We start from the raw sequence: 21,894 nt of genomic DNA, 5'->3' as shown, positions 1-21,894 counted from the left end.
AATGCAACAGCCGAGGGACCTGGGACAGGCAAGGGACAGGGAGTTGGGACAAATGGAGATTGAGCTCCTAGCATCTGTGGAGACCCACACATACCAAGGGTATCGGGGCCAGTCAGGAGTTCCACCTCCCAGCCTCCCTCCTGGGGCCTCCTGGGGCCCCCCATCTGTCTGCCCAGAACCCAGGCCACCTCCTCTTACCGGTTCCCCCTTGTCTCCTGTCAGGCCCGTGAGGCCTCGCTCTCCTTGGAGGCCCTTGGAGAGAAAACTCATGAGACACCATAGAGGATGGCCAGCCCCGCCCAGCCCTGCCTCCCCCTGCCCCCCAGGCCTCTGTTCCCACCCTGGGCAAAGGTGGGGGTCATTAGTGGCCCCTCAGTATCCCTAGCAAAGTGACTCTAGAGCTGTGCTTCGGGGGGGGGCTGTCGGACACATGTCCACATAGAGGTGCCTTTCTAGAACATACTCTCAAGGCAGTTGGCCATCAGTGTCTCCCTCCTTCCCCTGCTCCACTCTGTGGGGGAACTTGAAGTGATTGTCACCCATGGGTCCTGTCTGAGATGTACCTTTAGGAGGGTGACAACCAGGTGTGTGCTCCTTCTTAGGGACAAACATTAGGAGAGGGTGCTCCCCATTTAAGTGTGTCACCAGATAGCCAACACTTACCTGTCCAAGCCCCACCCCACCCCAAACCATCTCCTTCCAGAGATGTGGCCTCTGCCTGTCACTGCGTCATAGGGCAGGGGATATTACTTTCCATGGAAGCCAGAGCCCAGGCTCTGGCCCTTACCCCAGCCCTCACACCTCCGAGAGATCCCATGTTGCCCCTCACCCTCCTGTCCTGGACAAATGGCGCCCAAACCTTTTCACAACACAAGACAGATGGCTAGACAGACAGATGGCCCCTTCACCCAAGCAAGCAGAAACAGACACGGCTTGGTCAGAGATGAGGACATGGGGACAGATGGGACCGTGACAAGGAGGGGCCCTGCTCCCAAGCCTCGGCCACCAGGCCTGGGAGGAGAGGAGCTAGGCCCCAGGAAGACAAACTCTGACAAACAAAAGGTTAGCTTCTGTGACGCAGGAGGGACCGGAAGGGAAGGAGGGGAGATGACTGGAAACACACCTGTGACGGTGACAGAGGCAGAGCGATGAACGACACCTGGCAGAAGGCAGCGGGCACAGAGGGGCAGGGCCCTATGACACCCAGAAACCCACCTGGCCGGCATTCCATGTCCAGCCTTAGAGAGGACTGGCACCGGAGCCAAAGAAGGGAGAGGAAGAGGAGGAGGCTAAGGGACAGGGTGCAGGGCAGGGCTGCCTTCGAACCCCTGGGGTGCCTCTGGACAGCTTTGCTTAAGGCAGCAGGGCGGCCAACCTGTGCCAGGCTGCAGTGTGAAGCCCTCAAGCTTTGGCATCTTCGCCAGGCTTGGAGCCAGGTGCCTGGCAGAGCCCCAAGAACTACTTTCAGCAAATCTTCAGTCCCCACGGCAGGTGGTGGGAAGCGGGAAGGCAGAAGTGAGAAGAGAGGGAGGGATAAAGGGGCTCCCTGTGGCCCAGCTTCCAATAAGAAGGTAAAAGAGCTCAAGAGGACTCATACTGAGGAAGGATGGTGAGAAAAAGGAGAAGGAAATCGGGGGTGGTGAAAGAAAACGGGAGGATGGAGAGAGGTCAGAGACTGTGGGGGAAGAGAGCCAAGGGGTGGAGACCTGGTATGTGTGTGTGGGGGGGGTGTCGTTAGCAACCCTGCCTACAGGGGACAATGAATGGGGAGGGAAGAGCGGGCCACAACACCACAGGAAGGGGCAACAAGCAAAAGCCACGGAGACCTAGCTGGTGGGCAGGGGTGGTGGAACGGTACTAGGTTCTTACAGGCAGTCCGGGGGAGCCAACAGCACCAGGGAAACCTGGGGGGCCCTGGTGGGAGAAACAGGCAGGGTCACATCTCACAAGCACAGTCACCCTGGGGTGGCTTGGGGCACAGTCTGGGGCTGGGCCGAGGAGAGAAGGTCTTGGAAGGATTTTCAAGGCAGCTGGAGGAGAGATTCCTTGGCCATTGTAGCCTATAAGATGACCACTTGCCCCCCCTCCCTGCTCCCACCTTGTTCCAGAAAACACGCTTCCTCCATCTGCAGAAAGACACACTGGAGTCCACCCAGGAGTGGAAGCTTATCCTTCGGGGCTCGCTCACCCTCCCTCCATCCCACCCACCCGCAAGCAGGTGGTTCCCAGGCTCTGATTATCTCCAAAGAGCAAACTTCAAGTTTTTTTTTTTTGTTTTCCCCATCTATCTTTCCTTTTCCTCTCTCTCTCTCTCTCTCTCCCTCTCTCTCTCTCTTTCTCTCTCTCTTTTTTTCTTTTTGCCAGTCATGGGGCTTGAACTCAGGGCCTGGGCACTGTCCCTGAGCTTATTTTACTCAAGGCTAGCCTTCTACCCCTTGAGCCACAGTACTGCTTCCAGCTTTTTCTGTTTATGTAGTACTAAAGAATCAAACCCAGCGCTTCATGCATGCTAGGCAAGCACTCTACCACTAAGCCACATTCTTAGCCCCTCCCCGCCCCCTCTTTCTAGTCACTTCTTTCCTGCCTTACTATCACCACTACTAAGGGTGGACGTCCCAGGTCTGGCCTCTGCAGACTTGCTCCAGAGATGGCTTCTCAGAGCCAGAGGGCAGCTCTGCCCCAGTCCTGATCCTTGTGGGGTTTCATGTCCCATGGGCAGAAATATGGCCAGACGCCACATACCTCCCTGAGCAGGCAGCATCCATTGTGTAAAATAAAACACATCAGGGAGGGGGAGGGGCAGAGATGCCCCGGAGAGCCTCCCCTCCCCCCCCCCCAGGGGAAGGACCACAGCCAGTGGGGCAGAGCAGGGCACGTGGTGGTGGAAGACCACAGTCCCTAAAGACACTCTCTCGAGAGGGGAAGAGGGCGGACAGCAGATATTCCTGCTCAGCTTCTTTTGGGGACAAGGCAGCTGAATGGTGTCTGAGTGCTGGGACCCCTTTAAGAGCCACAGGTACTTACGATAGGGCCTGGGAGTCCCGGGGAACCTCTCATGCCAGGTGGACCCTGCAAAGGAAGCCCATGGAGATGGATGGAGCAGCTGAGGCCCAACGGGGCCCCGGATCAGAGCACCTTCCTTCCAGTCTGCCACAGCCATTGGCAGCAGGGGCAGCTGATGGGAAAGCAGGATCATTTAGCTGATACTAAAATGGCCTTGCATTTATTCATTCAGCCATCTAACAAATGTTTATTTAGCAGCTATTATGTACCGGGCACTGATCCAGGGACTGAGAACACTGCTATACACAAAACATTTTTTTAAAAAAATCCTTCCTTGCTGTACCCAATCCCAGAGATGAAGTGGACAGAAATACTACAGTGGACACCTGTGGAATGTTCCTGAATGACATAAATACACAGCAGGGTGGCAGGTCGAGAGTGCATTGCACAAGCTGAGTACCTGTGGCTCATGTCTGTAATCCTAGCTACTCAGGTGGCTGAGATCTGAGGATCACGGTTCAAAGCCAGCCCGGGCAGGAAAGTATGTGAGACTCTTATCTCCAATTAACCAACAGAAAACCGGAAGTGGCGCTGTGGCTCAAGTGGTGCAGTGCTAGCCTTGAGCTGAAGAGCTGAGGGACAGCGCCCAGGCCCGGAGTTCAAGCCCCACAACAGACAAAAAAAAAAAAAAGAGTGCAATGCAGGCCAGGGGCCTTTAGAAAGCCTGGTGCAGGAAGGCCTTGCTAAGGTGACATGCGATGCAGAGGGGGTGTGGAATGGGCCCTGAGAAGAGGGGTACAGGCAGGAAGCAGAGAGGGCCTAGAGTGTCAGGACTGCAGAGGGTGTCAGGCAGGGAAGGGAGACCCCTGGAAGACCTCCAGGAGGATGGAGAGCCAGGGCCTCTCCTTACCTCTTCTCCTCTCTGCCCTGGCACCCCTGGGGGGCCTGGCAGGCCGGGGCTCCCAGGACAGCCGGGGTCTCCTTCACCATTGTCTCCCTGGAGAAGAGGTGGGAGAGTGAGCAGCCAGGGCATCTTCCTGTGGGGAAGGGAGGAAGGGGAAGGGGCAGGGAAGGGCGAGAGGGCTCACTCACCCTGGCCTCCTCAGCTCTTGGGCGCTCCCGCTCCAAGAAGCACTGCGGGGAACACAAAAAAGTCTGTGTCCTGTGAGGTGGCCAGTGAACACTCCGCTTCTCCCGATATATACGCTACACATGGGGTCTCCACCACACACGGCTGTCAGGGCCTTGTGCCAGGGAGCCCTCTACACACACACACACACACACACACACACACACACACACACACCAGGGTCTCCACCACACATGGCTGTCAGGGCCTTGTGCCAGGGAGCCCTCTACACACACACACACACACACACCCAGGGCTGTCCCCACTCAGTCCCTACCCGGGCGCAGTTGTCCAGGCCTGGCACACCAGGGATGCCCTGGTCTCCCTTCTCTCCTTTCACCAGGACAGATGCTGGTTGGGCCATCTGGCCCTGGGCACAGTCCCCGCAGATGCTCTGAGGAGGAATCAGGGAGAGCGGTGGAGCCTCTCAGAGCCCAGGGCCAGGGCACCTTGCCCAGGAGCCCTCTGCCCACCCGCAAGCCACAGCCCTGCGGCAGCTTTGCTCCCACCTCAGGGGACCCACTGGCTTTGGGTTCCCTCCAGGAAGCAGCTCTGGTGGGGCCACGCCAGAGCACTTTCCAGACAGGCATGTGGGAGGAGGCACAGGGGCCCGCAGAGGGGCCATCTGTCCCCGCTGCTCTGACAACCTGTGCCTGCTGTGAGGACAAGCCTTAAGGATCCAGGCTGGAAGGGCTGGCTCCCATCACCGGGGCCTCTGCCCAAGGGAGCCGGGGAAACAGCTGCAGGAGGAGCAACTCGTGGTGGACGCCCTGGGGATGGACCTGCCCTTGCCTCCCAGAGCAGACAGGCTGCCACCTGCTCCCCAGTGACCCAGGGCTCTTTGGGTCACTGACTGAGAGGCTGACAGAAGCTATGGGTCCTTTCCTCCCAAGACTGGTAAAAACCACATGGGCTGCTCGGGGTCGCAGTGTCAGCTCCCGAGCCTGTGCTTGCGGCCCTGGCCGGTCAGTGTAGGAACCTTCTCAATAAAGTTGCTTCTTTAATCAAAAAAAAAAAAAAAAAAAAGATTGGTAAAAACCAGACTCCAGTCTCAGACTCTGGAGCCTGGAGTGTCCCTGAGCACTGGGTCCCTGGGTCCAGGAGCTCATCTTCTCGGCTCCTAGCAAAGCCCAAGAATAACACAGTCATTTCCCCAGCCCGGGGCCAGGCCAGATAACACGCCAAGCATTACCTCGTTCAAACCTTAGGGTCCAGCAAGGCAGGTGATTTTATGAGCATTGTGGAGACAAGAAGGCTGACATGCAAAAGTGATGAGCTAGGGCCTCAGTGGCTCATGCCTGTAATCCTTGCTACTCAGGAGAATGAGGTATGGATATCATAGTTCAAAGTCAGCCTGGGCAGGAAAGTTCGAGAGACTCATCTCCAATGAACCACCAGAAAACCAAAAGTGGCACTGTGGCTCAAAGTGGTAGAGCACTAGCCTTGAGCAATAAAGCTCAAGGACAGTGCCAGATCCTGAGTTCAAGCCCTAAGACCACACATACACACACAAGAGGAGGAGGAGGAGGAGGAAGAAGAAGAATGAGGAGGAAGACAGAGGAGGAGGAGGAAGAAGCAGGAAGGTGGAGGAGGAGGAAGGAGAAGAGGAGGAAGAGAAAGAAGGAGGAGGTGAGGAGGAGGAGGAAGAAGAATAATGAGGAGGAAGACAGAGGAGGAGGGAGGAGGAGGAGGAAGAAGCAGGAAGGAGGAGGAGGAAGAAGGAGGAGGAGGAGGTGGAGGAGGAGGAAGGAGAAGAGGAGGAAGAGAAAGAAGGAGGAGGTGAGGAGGAGGAGGAAGAGGAAGAGGAAGAGGAAGAAGAGGAAGAAGAAGAAGAAGAGGAGGAGGAGGAGGTGGAAGAGGAAGAGATGATGAACTAGTAGGCCTAGTTACACAGGAGACTGAGCTCTAGAGATCACTGTTTAAAGCCAGACCAGGCAGGAAAGTACTTAAGATTCTTATCTCCAATTAACCTGCAAAAAAGCAGGCAGCCTCCTCTGGACTGTGGACTTGGCAGTGGCCAGTCCCCCGGGCCGCCATCTGACCCCTTCTGCTATCTGTGTTCAGTTTCCCTTTGGGGTCCTTTGAGGAGCAACATGCTTATAAAGCCAAGTGAAACATTAGGAGAAGCAGGGTCAGATCCCGAGTTTGGAGGAACTGAGTCATTGCCCTGGGGCAGAATGTGGGGGGACTCAGGCTTGACAGAAGTCCATCAGGGGAGAAGTCGGGGTCCTGCTGCCTGGAACCCCACGGTGACCCAAATGAGGCTGCTCCCAGTCTTTCCTCCAGCTGCTTCTGGAGACATCTGTGGTTCCGAATGCACGCAGGTGGGCAGGCCCCAAACTCTGCCTGACCGAGGCCCGCTGGGGTGGTGAGATATCCAGGATGCTAACCGGTTCAGGACGAGCTCGGGGAGGCTCTGGAGGCCCAGGGGTGGGAGGGGTCCCCTGAGGATGCTGAGCTGGGGCGGAGAGGGCAGGGGGGAATCCAGGAACCTGAAGCCACCTTTGGGAATGGCTGGCCATATTCTCATCTCTAGAGGCCACTGTGGAAGGGATAGGGGTGAACCTTGGTTTCCTTCTGGTGGGTCTTCAGCATGTCCGTGGGCCCTGACACAGGCTAGCATTAGGATTGCTTCTCAAATCCTTCCTCCGCCTTGCTTTTTGCACGGACCACCCAGCCATCACTGAATCCAGCCTTGCATGACTGTCACCCTCTGGATTCATTTTGGACGCTGCTGGCTGTCCTGGCTGACCCAGGTACTATGGGGCCTCCTGGCCGGCTGCTCTGCACCAGCATCCACTGGGTGGGTCCACCATAAACCCTCACTCAGCGAGTGTTGCCTGCGGTGTGTTATAGGCCAGGCCCTTGCTTGGAACCAGCAAGCTCATCCTCTGTCCTCCAGGAAGAGCTGAACACTTGCTATGAGGACCCCCCTCAGAAGACACCCCCCCAGTGCCTCCCTGCCCCCGCCCACCAGAACCCTCTTACCTTAATGAGGTGCTGCTCGATAGGTAAGGAGCCCTGCAAGAGACAGGCAGACAGACAGACATGTGGGCTCTGGCAGGGGATGGGGGGACGGGGGAAAGGGGAGGCAAAGGACTCAGATGACCAGGCCTTGGGGATCATGATGCCGCTGGGGTTTCTTCCAGCCTTAGGAGGAAGAGAGAAGAGGACCCCACCACCACCACAGCTCAAGGGGCTGCATGCCAGCTCAGCCTGGGAAGGGTAGGGGAAAACTGGCGGAGGGGGGGGCGCGGGCGGGCAGTGGCCAGTGAGTCCTGGCTGACACCTACCAATTCTGCTGTGAGCCCAGGCTGTCCTGGCAAACCATTGTTTCCAGGCACTCCCTGTGACCAAGAAGAGACAGGAATGAGCCCCGGGGGGGTGTCCCCCTCTCTCCTCCCCACCCTGCTGCCGCTTCCCCTCTCCCTGCAGAGCTCAGTGTCCTGGCCAGCACATGACTGCCATCTATTCTTAGCTTGGAAGTTTCCAGACAGTTTGGGGAGGAGAGGACGCTTAGGAGCCCCAGAAGAGTAACCACGCCCTCCCCCCAACCCACAAGGACCTTATTCCCCACGTGGCAGGGGTTAGGGTCTTCTAACTGCTGTTTCTCATTGTCTTCCCTAAGTCACTTAAAACAATTTACTTTCTCATGTAATCAGTATCACAGGTATCTCCATCTTTGAAACGAAACTAAGTTGGGAGGGATTGGGGAGAATGAGGAAAAGGGGGACACCAATCAAGATGAATTTTACTTGTAAAATTCATAAAATTCGTAAAGGGTCACTCCTTTCTATAACTATTTAAATAATAATAGTAGTAGTAGTAGTAGTAGTAATAGAACTTGAAGCGGATATGTAACTTGCCAAAGATCACAAGTCAACTAGGGCATGGGCTGAGATGTGGCGAGGGCCACGGGCTTCCAAGCTTTCTCCTATCTGCCCTTTCCACGTCATGCATCCTGCACAAGACACCCTCCAGCACCAGCCTTCCCGGTGCAAATCCTGATCACCCGCCTAACTTTTAGCAGGTTTACGTGGAGGAAAATAAACCCAACTCTGGCCCTCAGTTTCCTGATCTGTCAGACAGGGGTGGTTTGTGGTGAGGCCGTAGGGTGCTCAGAGCAGCCTCTTCTTGCTCCCCTGGCAGAATCTCAAGGCACATTTGCTTATTAGTCACTCCACCGCCCAGCAGGGAGGATGCTTCCTTCTGAATCCCTAGCGCTAGACAAGGAGGAGGTGGCCAGTAAATATGTGTTGAATGAACGCTCTGCTGCTCAGCCTGCTCCTCCCCTGCACAGGGCTTCTTTGGCCGGCTCAGATCTGGCTCCCAGTCTGGAACACACACACCTGCCCCCAGTAGTCCTGCCTATCTAAAGCGGGCTGTTACCAGGCCTGGTTCAGGCCTGAGTCAGCAACTACCCAGTGCTTTGTAGCCCTTCCCCCAGTGCCATGAGGGCTTAGAATAGTGCCTGGTCAAGGGGAAGGGCTTTGGACATTGTAGGGTTTTTTTGTGTTGGTAATGGAGCTTGAGTACAGCGTGCTTGCGTGGCTTTTTGATTCAAGGCTGACACTCTGCTACTTGAGCCATAGCTTCCAGATTTTTTTTTGCTGCATAATTGAAGAGTCTCTTGGATTTTTCTGTCTGGGCTGGTTTTGAGCCAGGATCCTCAGATTTCAGCCTCCTGAGTACCTAAGATTACAAGTCAAGTCACCAGTGCCTGATTTGAATGTGTGGTTTTTTTTTTATTATTATTACTATTGTCATTATTATCATCATCCTTCACTGTGATCCCTTCTGCAATCCTGGTGTATTAGTTCAAGTCTGAGATTGATTGCTTTTCCTGCCCTTCCAGAACTAAATGTGCCATGTGAAGAAGGCAGCCTGAGTTCAAACCTAGGCTCGACTCCCTGTGAGCTACACAGCTTTGGGCACATTGCTTCACAAAGTACCTCCATTTTCTCATCTGAGAACTGGATTAGGACGAATGCTTTAGCCAGACACTGGGGGGCAGGGAGGGGCTCTGCTGCTGAGCCTGCTTCTGCACATGGGAGAGCAGGGTGGCCCTCCTGCACCCTGACTGGTGGGGGCGGGGGGAGTGGGGAGTGTGCCTCAGCTTGGTCTCCAGCAACAAGACCAGATGGGGACTGGTGCTGGGACAAGAGGGGGGGGGAGGAGACTCAGCAGTCACTCCTCTCTGCCCCATTGCCCAGCACGGCCTGGCAGGGTGCATACTACGCCAGCACCCACAGTTAATGAGCCACTGCGAAGAGACACTGTGCGTTCCCTGCAGATGGATTGCTGTACCCTGGCACTGCCTGGGAAGCAAGGGCGAGGCTGCGTGGGCTCTGGTTCCTGCTTTGCAAACCACTGGGGGCTGGCCTAAAGGCAGCAGTATGGAACCGGGAGAGTAGGGACTGGGGGAGAGAGAGCTTCCCAGGGAAGCCCTCGTCCAGGGTGGCTGGAATCTGGGCTTGGGGGACCTTGGACAGAATGCTCAAACCCTCAGAGCTTCAGCTTTCCCAATGGTGAGTTAGTGGTAACACTGCCTTCTTCCTGGAGCTAATGTAAGGCTCAAATGAATAAGAGACTGGACATAAAATACTAACAGCAGCCATCATTACAGTAATGATGGGTGATTTTGCCTGAGCACTTTGTTACGTGGCAGAGGAGTTCTAATACACTTCACCTGTGTGAACATTTTCTCTTTTTTTTTTTGTGGTAATGGGGATGGAACAGGGCCTCATAAAGGCTAGGCGAGTGAGCACTCTACCACTGAGCCACACACGCACAACCCCCATCCTGTGGATTAATTAATGTAATGCCCATAAAAGTCCTATGAGGTAGGTGCTGTAATTATCTCCTTATGAGGTTGACCAACTGAGACACAGAGGGTTTGAGTAACTTGCCCTGCATCACACAGCTAGGACTCACATAGCCAGAGCTGGGTTTTAACTCAAGGCTTCCTGACTTTGAAATGGCAAGTCTAAGCAAAATGCTAAAGAGATCCCAGTCCCTAACACTAGCCCCTCACTAGCTCTGGCCGCCTTGCTATCCCTCAAACACATCTGGTACATCCAGGCCTGTCTCACTGCTCCTCCAGGCCTTTGCGCGCACGTGGTGCTTCCCCTGCCGGGGATGCCTTCTCCCCTCTTCAGGCTTACCTCAGTTCAGGCTTAGTCTGAGTTCAAGTATCAGATTCTTTTCAGCACTTTTCCCAGATACCCTTCCTGCCCCATTCCCATTTCTTACCCCTGCTTATCCTGCTTTACTGTCACCTTACCACATGCCACATTCTAACAGACTTTGTTTTATTCATCATGCTTATTGCCTGTCTCTCCTCCTAGAATCTAAACTTCAAGATGGCAGAGATTTGATTTGTTTGTTTGCTGCTGAATCGCCACCTAAACCCGTGCTGGAAAATAGACAAGCAAAGATGTGTGTTGCATGAACAAACAAATGCTGAGTGCTGCTCAAACTTGGGGTGCTCTCTATGAGTGCCAGGGACTTGATTGTGATCCAGATTCTCCCCGGGTCCTGGGCTTGGCACATACTGGTGGGGTATCTGGGCTAGCCTATAACAGGGCATGCTTCCAGAAAGGTCTGGGAGTGTGCAGGCCTGGGCCAGCTGGCCTGGGCCAGAGAGGGAGACACCCAGGTGTGAGTGGAGGAGTTAATGCAATACACATGGGGTCTAGGGTGGAGCAGTCACCATGATGGTCTGAGCCCTGTCACCCCAATTCCCCAGTCACTTCTCCCCCACTTACCTGCAGCCCAGGCATTCCAGGGGGTCCTGGAGGTCCGGGGACACCCGGGGGACCCTAGGGAGAGAAGAGGAGATCAGAGCCAGGAAAGGGCTCCGCCGCTTTGCTGAGGGCAGCGGTGTGGGGTGGACAAGCCGCGGGCACTGCGGACAAGAGCCAGAGGAGACAAGCCACACACACCTGCGGGCCCGGCTGGGAGGAGCTGCCCATCCAAAGTCCCGGAGCACCCTGGGTGGGAGTGGGGGTCGCAAAAGAAGGGGAGAGGTTATAGGCAACGTCGACACCAAGCGCAGGGCTGCATGAGGAGGCGGCTGGCTGAGGCACAAAGCCCCGCAGGGGCCAGCGCACACTGGGTAGCAGGCCAGGCCAGAGGCCATGCCTCTCCTCCAGTGGGCAGAGCCCTTGGCATCACTTACCGGCATGCCGGAGAAGATTGGGTCCCCTCGGGATGGGCAGGAGCACTCCCCTGGCTCTCCCTGGAAAAACAAAAGCCTCGTTTAGAGAGGGCGAGGGTGGGGAAGGGAAGGGCCCCCGAAACCACATCATGATGAGGTAGCACAGGATCTAGTGGTACAAGCCAGGGTTAAAACACCGGATCCGCCTCTACTGTTAAAATGGGGACAGAAACCACAGAAATGGTAGTTCCCACCTGTAATCCTAGCTACTCAGGAGGCTAAGACCTGAGGATCGTAGTTCCAAGCCAGCCCAGGCAGGAAAGTCCCTGAGACTCTTATCTCTTAACCACCAGAAAACTGGAAGTGGCGCTGTGGCTCAAAGTGGTAACAGTGCTAGCCTTGAGCAAAAGAGCTCAGGGACAATGCCCAGGCCCTGAGTTCAAGCCCCACAACTGAAAAAAAAAAAAACAACAAAAAAACAAACAGAAAGAAAATCAAGAGCACTGACTGCCCAGGCTCATGTGCAGAGCTCTGGGTCTGCCTCAGTAAGTGTTCAGTTCTGGTCGTGGGTCCACTGGTACTCTGGGCCCTGCCTGTTCCACACCCTCTGTCCCAGTCCCTCATCCCTCTGCCCTTGTCCTCTCATCCAGCCTGCTCAGGTGGCCTCTGGAGTTCTCTGGTCTCTTGTCTGAGCCCTGAGCCAGCAGCCAAGTGAAGCTGGGAGTCTTGAGGCCCCTGGAATCAGGGCGCTGGTAAATAGCAAGGAAATGGGATGTTCTCCCTTCTCCCCATCCGCCCCCCTTCCCCATCCTCCTACACACAGGTTCCCCTGGTAGTGGATGACCACAGGACCTTGAGACATACCTTCTCTCCTCGAGATCCCTTTTCACCCTGCAGAGAAGAAATACTGGGAGGTAAGTCAATGGGGGTGGAGATCCAGGCCCAGGCCCAGCTTCCTGCTGCCCAGGGCACCCATACTCACTGGAGTCCCTCTGGCTCCTGGAAGTCCAGTCTGTCCTTGCGGCCCATCTTGGCCCTGAAGAGAAAGAGCTCAGAGTTGGTGGGTGAGGCTGGACAGCAGCCAGCCGTCAGGCCTGCCTCAGAGACAAACAGAAGCAGTGTTAGGTCCATCGGTGCCCACCTCTAGTGGAGAGGTGCTGAGAGGAGGATGGGGAGCAAGACCAGGTTGCTTGGGCACTACACAGGACCAAGTACCCATCAGAGAACTGAACAGAGTCCCCACTTTCAGCCAGGCAGGACAGGGTTTCAGTTTACGGCCGAGGAAACTGAAGATTGAAGTCCAGCACTGGTAGTTTATACCTGTAATCCAAACCACTCAGGAGGCTAAAACCTGGAGGATGGTGATACAAAGCCACTCCCAGCAGAAAAGGCTTCAAGATTCCATCTCTAAAGGCTAGAGGCATGGCTCAAGAGGTAGAGCGCCAGCCACAAGCAAGCAAGCAAGCCAAGCAAAAGCATGAGGCCCTGAGTCCCAGTCCCAGTCCCAGTACCAGACAACAAGAAATCTCAGTCACAGCACAGCTCTATCTAGATCTGTTGTGCCCAAAGTCCCTGCTCTCCCTTCTTTGCCTTTGATGTGTGCTACCCATTCGGTCTATCACAAAAGTCACCTCCCACACCCAGCCAGGAGGAAGGAATTTCAGCTCCTATTTTACCAACGAGGAATTGGAGCCTTTGCAATACTGTCATTTGCCTGAAGTCACACACTAGTGGAAGTGGGGTGCTCTTGGGAGGTGGAACAGCTACAGAAAAGTTGTGAATTTGCTCAGACTCACAGATGCCAGCCTGGCACACAGCAGGCTGGGGACAGCTGCTTTCTGGGAGAACCTCCACTTTTGTATCTGGGACCCAAGTGATCTCTAGCACCAGCCCCTCACCTCTGCCTTTATCCTGGCTGTCCCTGGGATAATCCTACTCTGTTGGATAATGCAGACTGACTCAGCAGGGCCCTGGGCAAATCCCTGGCCCCCTCTGGGCTTTGGTATCCCCTCTCTCAGGAGAAACCTATCTGTGGTTCCCAAAATGGGGACAAAAATTTCTCACAAGGGGGATCCACAAAGATCGGTGAGGATACATTTACTGGGCTATTTTCAACATGACCAAAAGCACAAGGAAAATTATACACTTGCCCACGACCCAGCATGGCACAGGCTGGCTGAAAGGTAGCATTTCTTTGATTTAGGCTAAAATTATATCATCTTGTAAAATTCGAGTGGGTTCATGTGGTGTAGAAGCTGGGTATTAGACAGGTCTTTGATGACTAAAACGAGAAAATGCACTTATTATTACTTAATCTATGCAATTTGCTCAACAGCCCAGCCTTGGGCCTGAAGGAATATTGTCTTGGGCCACGTCTTCCTGTCACTAGTGGATGTTTGGGGCCTGCAGCATTGGTTTAACAAGGCGCTCAGAGGGTCCCAGGTTTGAAGGGGTGGGGAGCATGGGAGACAGGCTTCAAGCCTTTGGCTCCACCCCTCAATCTCTAGCCTTTAGTTTCCTCATCTGTGAAAAGATAATAATAGCAGTTCCCTGACCCGGTTGTTGTAAGGATGAAGCTGGTTTCTGTGTGTTCAGAATTCAGCACGGTCCCTCAGCAAGGCCACTGTGCAAAAAAATAAAAATAAATAAAAACAATGGGGACTGTGTCCTTTCTCTATAAAAGCTAAAAGTCCATCTCCAAGGGAAAGAGAATGGCATGGGCTAACTACCGGACAGAAGAGTCAGAGGGGCAGTGGAATCACGTACTGAATCACGTTTAGGTGGAGGACCATCTAGCTCTCTGTAGCTCAGTGGGTGACTAGAGCTGAAGGCTCTGAACACAAAGAAGAGATGAGAAAGCAGAAATGCTAATCACCCCCATTTGATCAGTACTTATTGTATACATGTATTGAAATATCACACTGTACCGTATAAATGTGTATTGTTACATGCTAACTAAAAAGAAAAGTTATAAAAAGAAAGGTTTTCAAAAGAATAGAGGAGAAGCCAGTTGCTAATGGCTCACACCTCTTATCCTGGTGACTCAGGAGACTGAGACTTGAAAATCAATGCTTGAAGCCAGGCGGGGCTGACAAATCTGAGAGATTCTTATCTCCAATTAACCAGCAAAAAAAAAAAGAAGCTGAGGGCAGAAGCATGGGTCAAGTGATGAAGTGTCAGCCATAAGTAAAAAAAGCCAAGCAGGAGTGCGAAGACCTGAATTCAAGCCCCAGTACCGGAAGTGATGGTGAGGATTAGAGAAGGAAAAAAAATGGCATTGATCTCTGTTCTCATTTAAGGGCTCTAGGCCTCCCCTGCCACCCATGCCTCTTCCCTCCTTGAGGCTGGCTGGTGGAGACTTCTCTCCTCCACTCCAGGATGCTGGGACAGACAAGGTCGGTGCTGTGTTCTTTTCCTAGCAGCATCCCCAACACAGACAAGATTCTTACCGGAGGCCCAGAGACGCTGGCACCAGTAGGTCCCATGGGTCCAGTGGCTCCTTTCATTCCTGGAGGTCCCTGGGGAAAGGGCACCAGAGTTATGGGGTAAGACTTGGAAGTCAGCACTATCCAGCAGTGACGCACATCTCTCAGGGTTTCAGACAGGCTGCTGACAGGTAACACTGAGCCCTGTGTCTCATGCGTAAGTTGCAGGACACTGAAAAGCCCTTCAGGAGCCAGGCATGGGGGCTACCCTGCCAGGCTAACCTGGCAGAAATCAGGAGGATTGTGGTGCCAGCGTAGCCAGGGCAAAAGTTTGCAAGATCTCTTTTCTATGAATAGCTGGGGACAGTAGCACACCCCTGTCATTCCAGTACAGAGGAACATTGAGGTTCCAGGCCAACCTTGGGAGGTTAGAAGAGTGGGGAGTTCATGAGACTCCATCTGTGTAGAAGAAGCTGGGTGTGGTGGCACATGCCTGCCATCCCAGCTACTCTGGGAAGCATAAAATAGGAGGATCATCATCCAGGGGGTGGGGGGCCCAGGCAAAAAGCAAGACCCTGTCTCAAACTAACCAGTGCAAAAAAACGGGGGGGGGGGGGCTGGAGGCATGTCTCAGTGATATAGCACTTGTCTAGAAAGCATGAAGCCCTGGTTTCAAACCACAGAGCTACCAAAACAAAACAACACCCCTGAAGGCCTAATGCCTATGGAGGCAGAGGCTCACCTGAACACCCTTCTCTCCTGTACGGCCAGGCGGTCCCTGAGGCCCTGGAGGACCCTGCAGGTGGAAGCACAGTTAATCCCTTATCCTAGACTGATTCTTTCCCCTGCCAGCTGCTGCCAAGGCCAAGTCACACATACCTGAACTCCAGGCAAGCCCTGGACTCCAGGCTCCCCCTGCGAGTCAGAGAGAGCGGAGTGAGGCACAGGAGCCACAGCCAACCCACTGGCCCCACTCCCACTGGTCTGGGGTGAGGCATTGGCCAGCCCAAACTCAGGGAAGCTCCCCAAGAATATCCTGAGGGAGGGTCAGTGAGATGAGGGTCAAAGCCAAACCCAGGACTGCTAAGTTAACAACACATTGTCAGAACTGTGCGCAGGGGCACGGTAGGAAGGGGGGGGCATGTAGTTTGGAAAGTGAGTAGGAAAGCAAAAGGCAGGAGACTCACCTGTGGCCCCTGCACTCCCCTTCCTGGAGGCCCTGGCTCTCCCTGAAGAGGCAGAAGAACAATCCCTAGCTCAAGATTCACAACCTGCCCTTCGCCTTGCTCCCAGCTCCTCCTCAACCTCCTTGGCCCCCTCAGCCTCATCCATCTCCGTTTCCCCGGCTCCGTACCTGCCTCCATTCCCCACCCAGGCCCCAGCCCCATGTGCCTCCCACCCTCACTGATGTGCGCCCACATGTGGGTGCTCCCAGGCCCTGCTCACACACCTGTGTGCCCTTCAGCCCTGGAGGACCTTGAACTCCCGGGAGACCAGGCTGTCCCTAAAAAGCACACAAAGGAGCCATGAACTCTGTACAGGGGGAAAGGAAGGGCAGGAGGTAGAGAAGGCAAAACCCAGGCAGGGAGGGACCAGAGGGCAGAGAACTGGAACTTACAGGTTTGCCAGGCCGGCCCACACCTTCAGGACCTTGCTCTCCTTTGGGGCCTGGCTTCCCAGGTAGTCCAGCCATGTCGGTCAGCGCCCCCTGCAGGTTGGGGCAGGCGGTGCAGCCATCACCCTATAGTCAGAGATGCATGCATCAAGGAGCCAGTGAGCCAGGGCTGGTAGCCAGGTCAGGAGATATTGCAGAGAACACCTCCTTCTCCTGCCCTCCCACTAGTCTGGGGAATCAAAACAGGCCGAGCTGCAAAGAGGAGCTGGGGGGGGGCAGTCACTGCAATCCTTCCCTTTGGAAGCTCTCTGCCTGCTTTCTTTTTGCCTATATAATAAACATCCTCCCTCCTGACTGACCTTTTCTCCTTTAGGCCCCATGGGGCCCCGAATACCAGGCTCTCCTGACAGCCCAGGCTGCCCCGTGGTGCCTGGGGTTCCAGGGTCTCCAGGACTCCCAGCATCACCCTGTAAGGAGTTGAGTTCAAGGAGAGTAGGGATGACCCAGCTTGGGGCAGGCCATCCCTAGAGCTCTCACAAGGGCTGAGGACTGGGAAAGGCGGGGGCGGGGGGGGGAAGGGACAGGTACAAGCCAATCAGAACAAGGAGGCCAGGTGGCATTCTAGAGGAGCAGGAGCCCACTCACCCACATGCCCATAGAGGTTCTCTTACCTTCTGTCCCTTCAGTCCACGCTCTCCGGCCTTGCCCTGAGAAGAACATACTTCCAGTACCCATTCACTCAAACCGGACACCCTTGAGCACCCACCCCTCTGTTATCCCCCCCCACCTGCCCCCAGGATGCTACAGAAAACTAAATAGATAACAATCTTTGCCCTCTTGTGAGTGAAGAGACTTGAGCCAGATGGTGTGACCTGGCAAATTATCTCATCTGGCCATAATGCCTCAGTTTCTCTATCTGTCAGATGGGGATGATAAAAGAGGGTGGGCTCATGCCTTAGAGGGTTCTGGTGAGAGTAGATAAACTAGTATATGGGAAGCAGCCCGTGGCTCACTGCACTGCCCTTGAGGCTGGTGCTGTTTGTCAGTGTTAGAGCAGGAACAGTGATGCCCACAGCCCGGAGACTTCTGAGGTCTACCGTTTGCTGTTCAGTGCTCTGCACACACATCATGACTAAGCTTTATCACAGCCCATGAACAAGACGTAGAGATAAAGACACAAAAATAATTTACTAAAATACCGAGCTGGGATTAGAACCAAGTCTGTCTGGTCTGAAGCCAGTGTGCCTCTGCCTGCTCCGCCATGACGTCACGGGGACAGGGCAGAGGCATCAGGGCTCTCCACTGGTGTAAGACGCACAGACCTCTCCACATACTCCAATTGGCCCTCTGCTCAGGACCCCTCCATCTCCAGAGGCCTAGGACTCACCTGCTTTCCAGGCAGGCCAAAGCCTGGAGGTCCAGGCTCCCCCTTCTCTCCCACTGGCCCGGGCAAGTGCACCACATGACTGTCTCCATCCTGAGTCCTGGACAGGGCTGAGCATGGCTCACAAGGCTCCCCCTACCAAGCAAGGACAGTGAGTTCGGGGGCTCCAAGAGATCTAAGGAGAACTTGGGTTGCAGAATGCAGCTAGATCTGACATAGCCCATCAAGGGGTCTCTCAGGAGAGACTGTAGGGGTACAGAGGAGTGAAGATTGGGGCCTGGTTGTGATGCCATGCCAGTGAGTTGGACTTCACCCTACAGGCGGTCCACAATGCAGTAAGACCTACCAAGAGGGTCTGACTCAGAGGTGTACCCCCCCTGCTGTATGTGGGGGATGCCCAGACTCACCTTTGCCCCTTTGATGCCTGCTGGTCCTACTTGTCCTGGTGGCCCCTACATAAGAAGAAGCCATATGTGATGTCCAGCACAGCCTGGGCCATGCAGAGGCACAGCCCAGGCCCGTTTCCCACTAGTGGGCAATCCACCTTCCCAAGCTTCTGCCATCCAAAGCATGCTTACCGGACTGCCAGCTGGACCTGGCTCCCCGAAATTACCCTGTGGGCCATGCACATAACATACAGTCAAAGTGGGGCTGGGGGCAGAGATGCCAGAGCAATCCCACATCCCAAACTATAAAAGCAGCCCCTTGGGCTGAGGCAGAAATCGGAAGATCTTCCTATAAGGTCAGACCAGGAAACAAAATTTAACAAGACCCTATTTCCACCAATAATCTAGGTATGGTGCCTTGTCTCTTCAATCCCAGCTACATAAGAGGATCAAAATCTAGGTCAGCTTTGACCTGCAAGACCCTATCTGAAAAGTAACTGAAGCCAAAAGGGCTGGAGCTGTGGTTCATGTGGTAGAGTGCTTTCCTAGTCTTAGCACAAGGCCCTGAGTTCAAACCCCAGTTCCACCAAAAAAAAGCCCTTTTAGGGTGTTTAGACTGTCCTCTCATTACCTGGCCAGGGAAACTGAGGCTCAGAAAGGAAGAGGGACTTCCACAAGGTCCCCAATGGGACTCTGTGGCCAGCTTCAGATTAGACTGTGTTTCTACTCTCAGCTTTGATTCATAGCATCCCTGCTCCACCCCAGCACACGGAGATCATTCATTCATTCATCCAACAGTCATTCATTGTATGCCCTGGCACTAGGGATGGGATATGAACGGCACAGATATAAATGCTTCATAGTGCTTGCACACTAGACCTTTTTAGATAATAACTATAAATGATAGCAAGGTGCAGGTGGCTCGTGCCTGTAGCCCTAGTTACTCAGGAGGCTGAGATCTAATGATTATAGCTTGAAGCCAGCCTGGGCAGGAAAATTTATGAGACACTTATCTCTAGTTAACCACCAAAACGCCAGAGGTAGAGTTATGGTTCAAGTGGTAGAGTGCCAGTCTTGAACAAAAAAAGCTAAGGGACAGGGCTCAGGCCCCAAGTTTATACACAGTGCTCAGGCCCCAAGTTGATTCACAGTACTGGCAAAAAAAGACCCCTTAAATGGTGATGAGTGATGAAGGAAAGAAGGCAGCTAGACAGAAGAAGACAGCCCATTTTAGACAAGGTAGCCAGAGCAGTGAGGACCACAATGAGAACGATCAGAGCGAGGCCAGCCAGTAAAGGCCTAAGTGGACATTGGGGAGGGAAGATGCTCTAGATGTTTCTAGGGGCAGCCACCTGGGTAGCATCCAGGAGATGAGAACTATCGTGTCCTATCCAGAACAGAAGGAGAGCCAGGATGACCACAGCAAGGAAAAGTAGAGGGGGGGGGAGAGGGGAGGGGGAAGGAGGGAGGGAGGGAGGGGAAGGAAGGAAAAGGGAGAGAGAGGGAAGAAAGGAAGGGGAGGGAGGGAAGGAGGAAGGGGGAGGGAGAGAGAGGGAAAAGGAGGGAGAGGAAAGAGAGAGAGACAGAGAGAGAGAGAGAAACAGATGAATCTGGAAAGGAAGGTCCTCCAGGGTGAGGCTCAGCCCGAGTGTGGCACAAAGTCAAGTCTCAGAAGGATTGTAAGCAGGGCATAATGTAATCTGAGCTCTGTTTTATGAAGCCACATTAGCTACTGGATGATAAATGGGCTGGTGAAGGGCCGCAGGCAGGCCGGAAGAGGCTGCTGCCACCCAGGTGAGAGACTAAGCTGTTGGCCATGCAGGTGGGGAGAGAAAGCAGGAAGGGAGAGAAGATGTGATTGGCAGGATCATTAGGACTTCCCACTGGGATGGATGGGAGGGAAGAGGGTTGGGCAAGGGAGAAGTCAAAGATGACCCCAGATCTGTTTGGAGGACCTGTGTTTATGCCATTTGCTGAGATGATTTAAAAAAGAAAAAAAAAAAAGGGAAGTAGGTGCAGGGTCGGGGCGCAAAAGCTTCATTTGAGAAATGCCAAGTTCAGCTTGCCAGTTAGAACTGAGCCTGAACATGTGCCGCTCAGCTCAGTGTGTCTCACGCTGGGGGCACTCGCCTGTGCGCACAGAACCCCTCATTTGAGTAACACTCCATTACAAGTTCAATGCTGTCATTTGTCTCTAATGCAATCATAAATACAAATGTTAACACGGGCACCGAAATTGAGTGACCCGCTTGAGCAGTGGAGATTATAGACTCTGGAGCCAGACTTCCTGGGCTCAAATCCCAACACCCATGTGGCTTTGGACAATGTCACTTGGCCTTTCTCTGCCTCCTTTTCCTCATCCTCAAAATGGGAATAACAGGGCGTACCCACCCCATGAGGTTTGGGAAGGATAAAATAAGTTAATACATGTGCAAGTCTTGGAACCATGCCTGGCACATAATAAGCAGAAAAGAAGTGTTAAATATTATTTTACTATAAGGTAGTCTTAAATGTGCTTAATCGTTTTAGATTATCATTAAATTAAAAATACAACGCTAAGGAATTCTCTTGGAGAATATGCAGGCTCTTGGAAATAAATTCTTTGACTCCAGTCGGCAAAACATTGATGAAACCATTTCTCTGTGAATTTACAGCCTGATCTCTGCCCCATCTACCACCCTCTCCCCCACCTCCCTTGCCAAGAAACCCTGGTGTCTTTCACATCCAGCCTGGGTCTTACCTTCTCTCCTTTCAGCCCTCTTGGGCCCGGGACCCCAGCTTTTCCCTAGTGATGGGGGGGAAAAGGACAGTATCATGGCTTCTATCCCTCCAAGCCCCCAGGCCCCAGTGTCTCACTATCCAATCAGAAAGGACAGATCATGTGTGTGATGAATCCCACAGCATATAATAGCCACACAGTCACTTCTGCCATACTAGTGACACTCCCAGGTATGGAGGAAGCCCTTGGACATCCTGGGGCAGGGAAGGGATGAAGGGAAGGACTGAGATGCAGGCCCGAGACACCTGTCTCTGCTCCCTTCCCTGAGAGACCTTCCCTTCCCTGAAGATCCAGGAGGCAAGAGCAGATCACTCACCGGAAGGCCAGGTAAGCCCAAGCCAGGGGAGCCCACATCTCCGTTGGCCCCTGTAGATGGTCCAAGATGCTGGGCTCCTACAGCTGTGCTGCAGGACAGGCAGGGCTCTCCCTGGGGAAGGAAGAGAGGTGATCAGAAAGGCTCCCAGGTAGGCAGAGGGGATGACCTGAGCACAGCGGGACCTCACCTTCTCTCCTTTGAGGCCTTGGATGCCAGGATCTCCCTGCAGGGAAAAATAGTTTGTGGGCTAAGACTAGAGGTATTGGGGTACCCCAAAGTCTCTGGTCATATATTAGGACCATATATTAGGAGTTTCAAGACCAATACACCAGTAGTAGGGTTCATGAACCCAAATAAGATAGATAGATAGATATAGCGATATATATAGAGAGTTGTTGTTGATCCTGGGGCTTGAATTCTAGGCCTGGGCATTGTCTCAGCTCTTTAGCTCAAGGCTAGCTCTCTACCACTTGAGCCACAGCGCCACTTTCAGTTTTCTGGTGGTTTATTGGAGATAAGAGTCTCATGAATTTTCCTGCCCAGACTGGCTTTGAACCTTGATGCTCAAATCTCAGTCTCCTGAGTAGCTAGGATTACAGGCGTGAGCCACCAGTTCCTGGCATGAACCCATATTAAAAAAGAAAAGAAAAGAAAAAGGAGCTACTCAGGACCAAGGTTTAAAGATTTTCCAAGGGAAA

The 21,894-nt window shown here is 53.7% G+C and overlaps 1 protein-coding gene across 1 annotated transcript in view; it reads right to left on the bottom strand.

The window, feature by feature from the left end:
• Positions 1-21,894, bottom strand: part of Col16a1 (collagen, type XVI, alpha 1) — a 54,679-nt gene that overhangs the window by 18,190 nt on the left and 14,595 nt on the right. The window contains exons 25-51 of the mRNA XM_013020487.1: positions 21,384-21,419; positions 21,197-21,307; positions 20,842-20,886; positions 18,294-18,329; positions 18,123-18,167; positions 17,719-17,850; positions 17,003-17,038; positions 16,691-16,798; positions 16,335-16,457; positions 16,167-16,220; positions 15,904-15,945; positions 15,596-15,631; positions 15,459-15,512; positions 14,741-14,809; positions 12,274-12,327; positions 12,156-12,182; positions 11,313-11,372; positions 11,077-11,124; positions 10,900-10,953; positions 7,426-7,479; positions 7,121-7,153; positions 4,410-4,526; positions 4,096-4,137; positions 3,914-4,000; positions 3,025-3,069; positions 1,870-1,914; positions 199-252 (exon numbers count right to left, since the gene is read on the bottom strand). Coding sequence (XP_012875941.1) covers positions 199-252; positions 1,870-1,914; positions 3,025-3,069; positions 3,914-4,000; positions 4,096-4,137; positions 4,410-4,526; positions 7,121-7,153; positions 7,426-7,479; positions 10,900-10,953; positions 11,077-11,124; positions 11,313-11,372; positions 12,156-12,182; positions 12,274-12,327; positions 14,741-14,809; positions 15,459-15,512; positions 15,596-15,631; positions 15,904-15,945; positions 16,167-16,220; positions 16,335-16,457; positions 16,691-16,798; positions 17,003-17,038; positions 17,719-17,850; positions 18,123-18,167; positions 18,294-18,329; positions 20,842-20,886; positions 21,197-21,307; positions 21,384-21,419 — 1,647 coding nt within the window. The remainder of the gene's footprint in view (positions 1-198; positions 253-1,869; positions 1,915-3,024; positions 3,070-3,913; positions 4,001-4,095; positions 4,138-4,409; positions 4,527-7,120; positions 7,154-7,425; positions 7,480-10,899; positions 10,954-11,076; positions 11,125-11,312; positions 11,373-12,155; positions 12,183-12,273; positions 12,328-14,740; positions 14,810-15,458; positions 15,513-15,595; positions 15,632-15,903; positions 15,946-16,166; positions 16,221-16,334; positions 16,458-16,690; positions 16,799-17,002; positions 17,039-17,718; positions 17,851-18,122; positions 18,168-18,293; positions 18,330-20,841; positions 20,887-21,196; positions 21,308-21,383; positions 21,420-21,894) is intronic.

Source organism: Dipodomys ordii, unplaced genomic scaffold, assembly GCF_000151885.1.
Source record: "Dipodomys ordii isolate 6190 unplaced genomic scaffold, Dord_2.0 Scaffold51, whole genome shotgun sequence".
In the NCBI taxonomy this organism is placed as follows: Eukaryota; Metazoa; Chordata; class Mammalia; order Rodentia; family Heteromyidae; genus Dipodomys; species Dipodomys ordii.
This window is presented reverse-complemented; position numbering and strand designations above follow the sequence as displayed.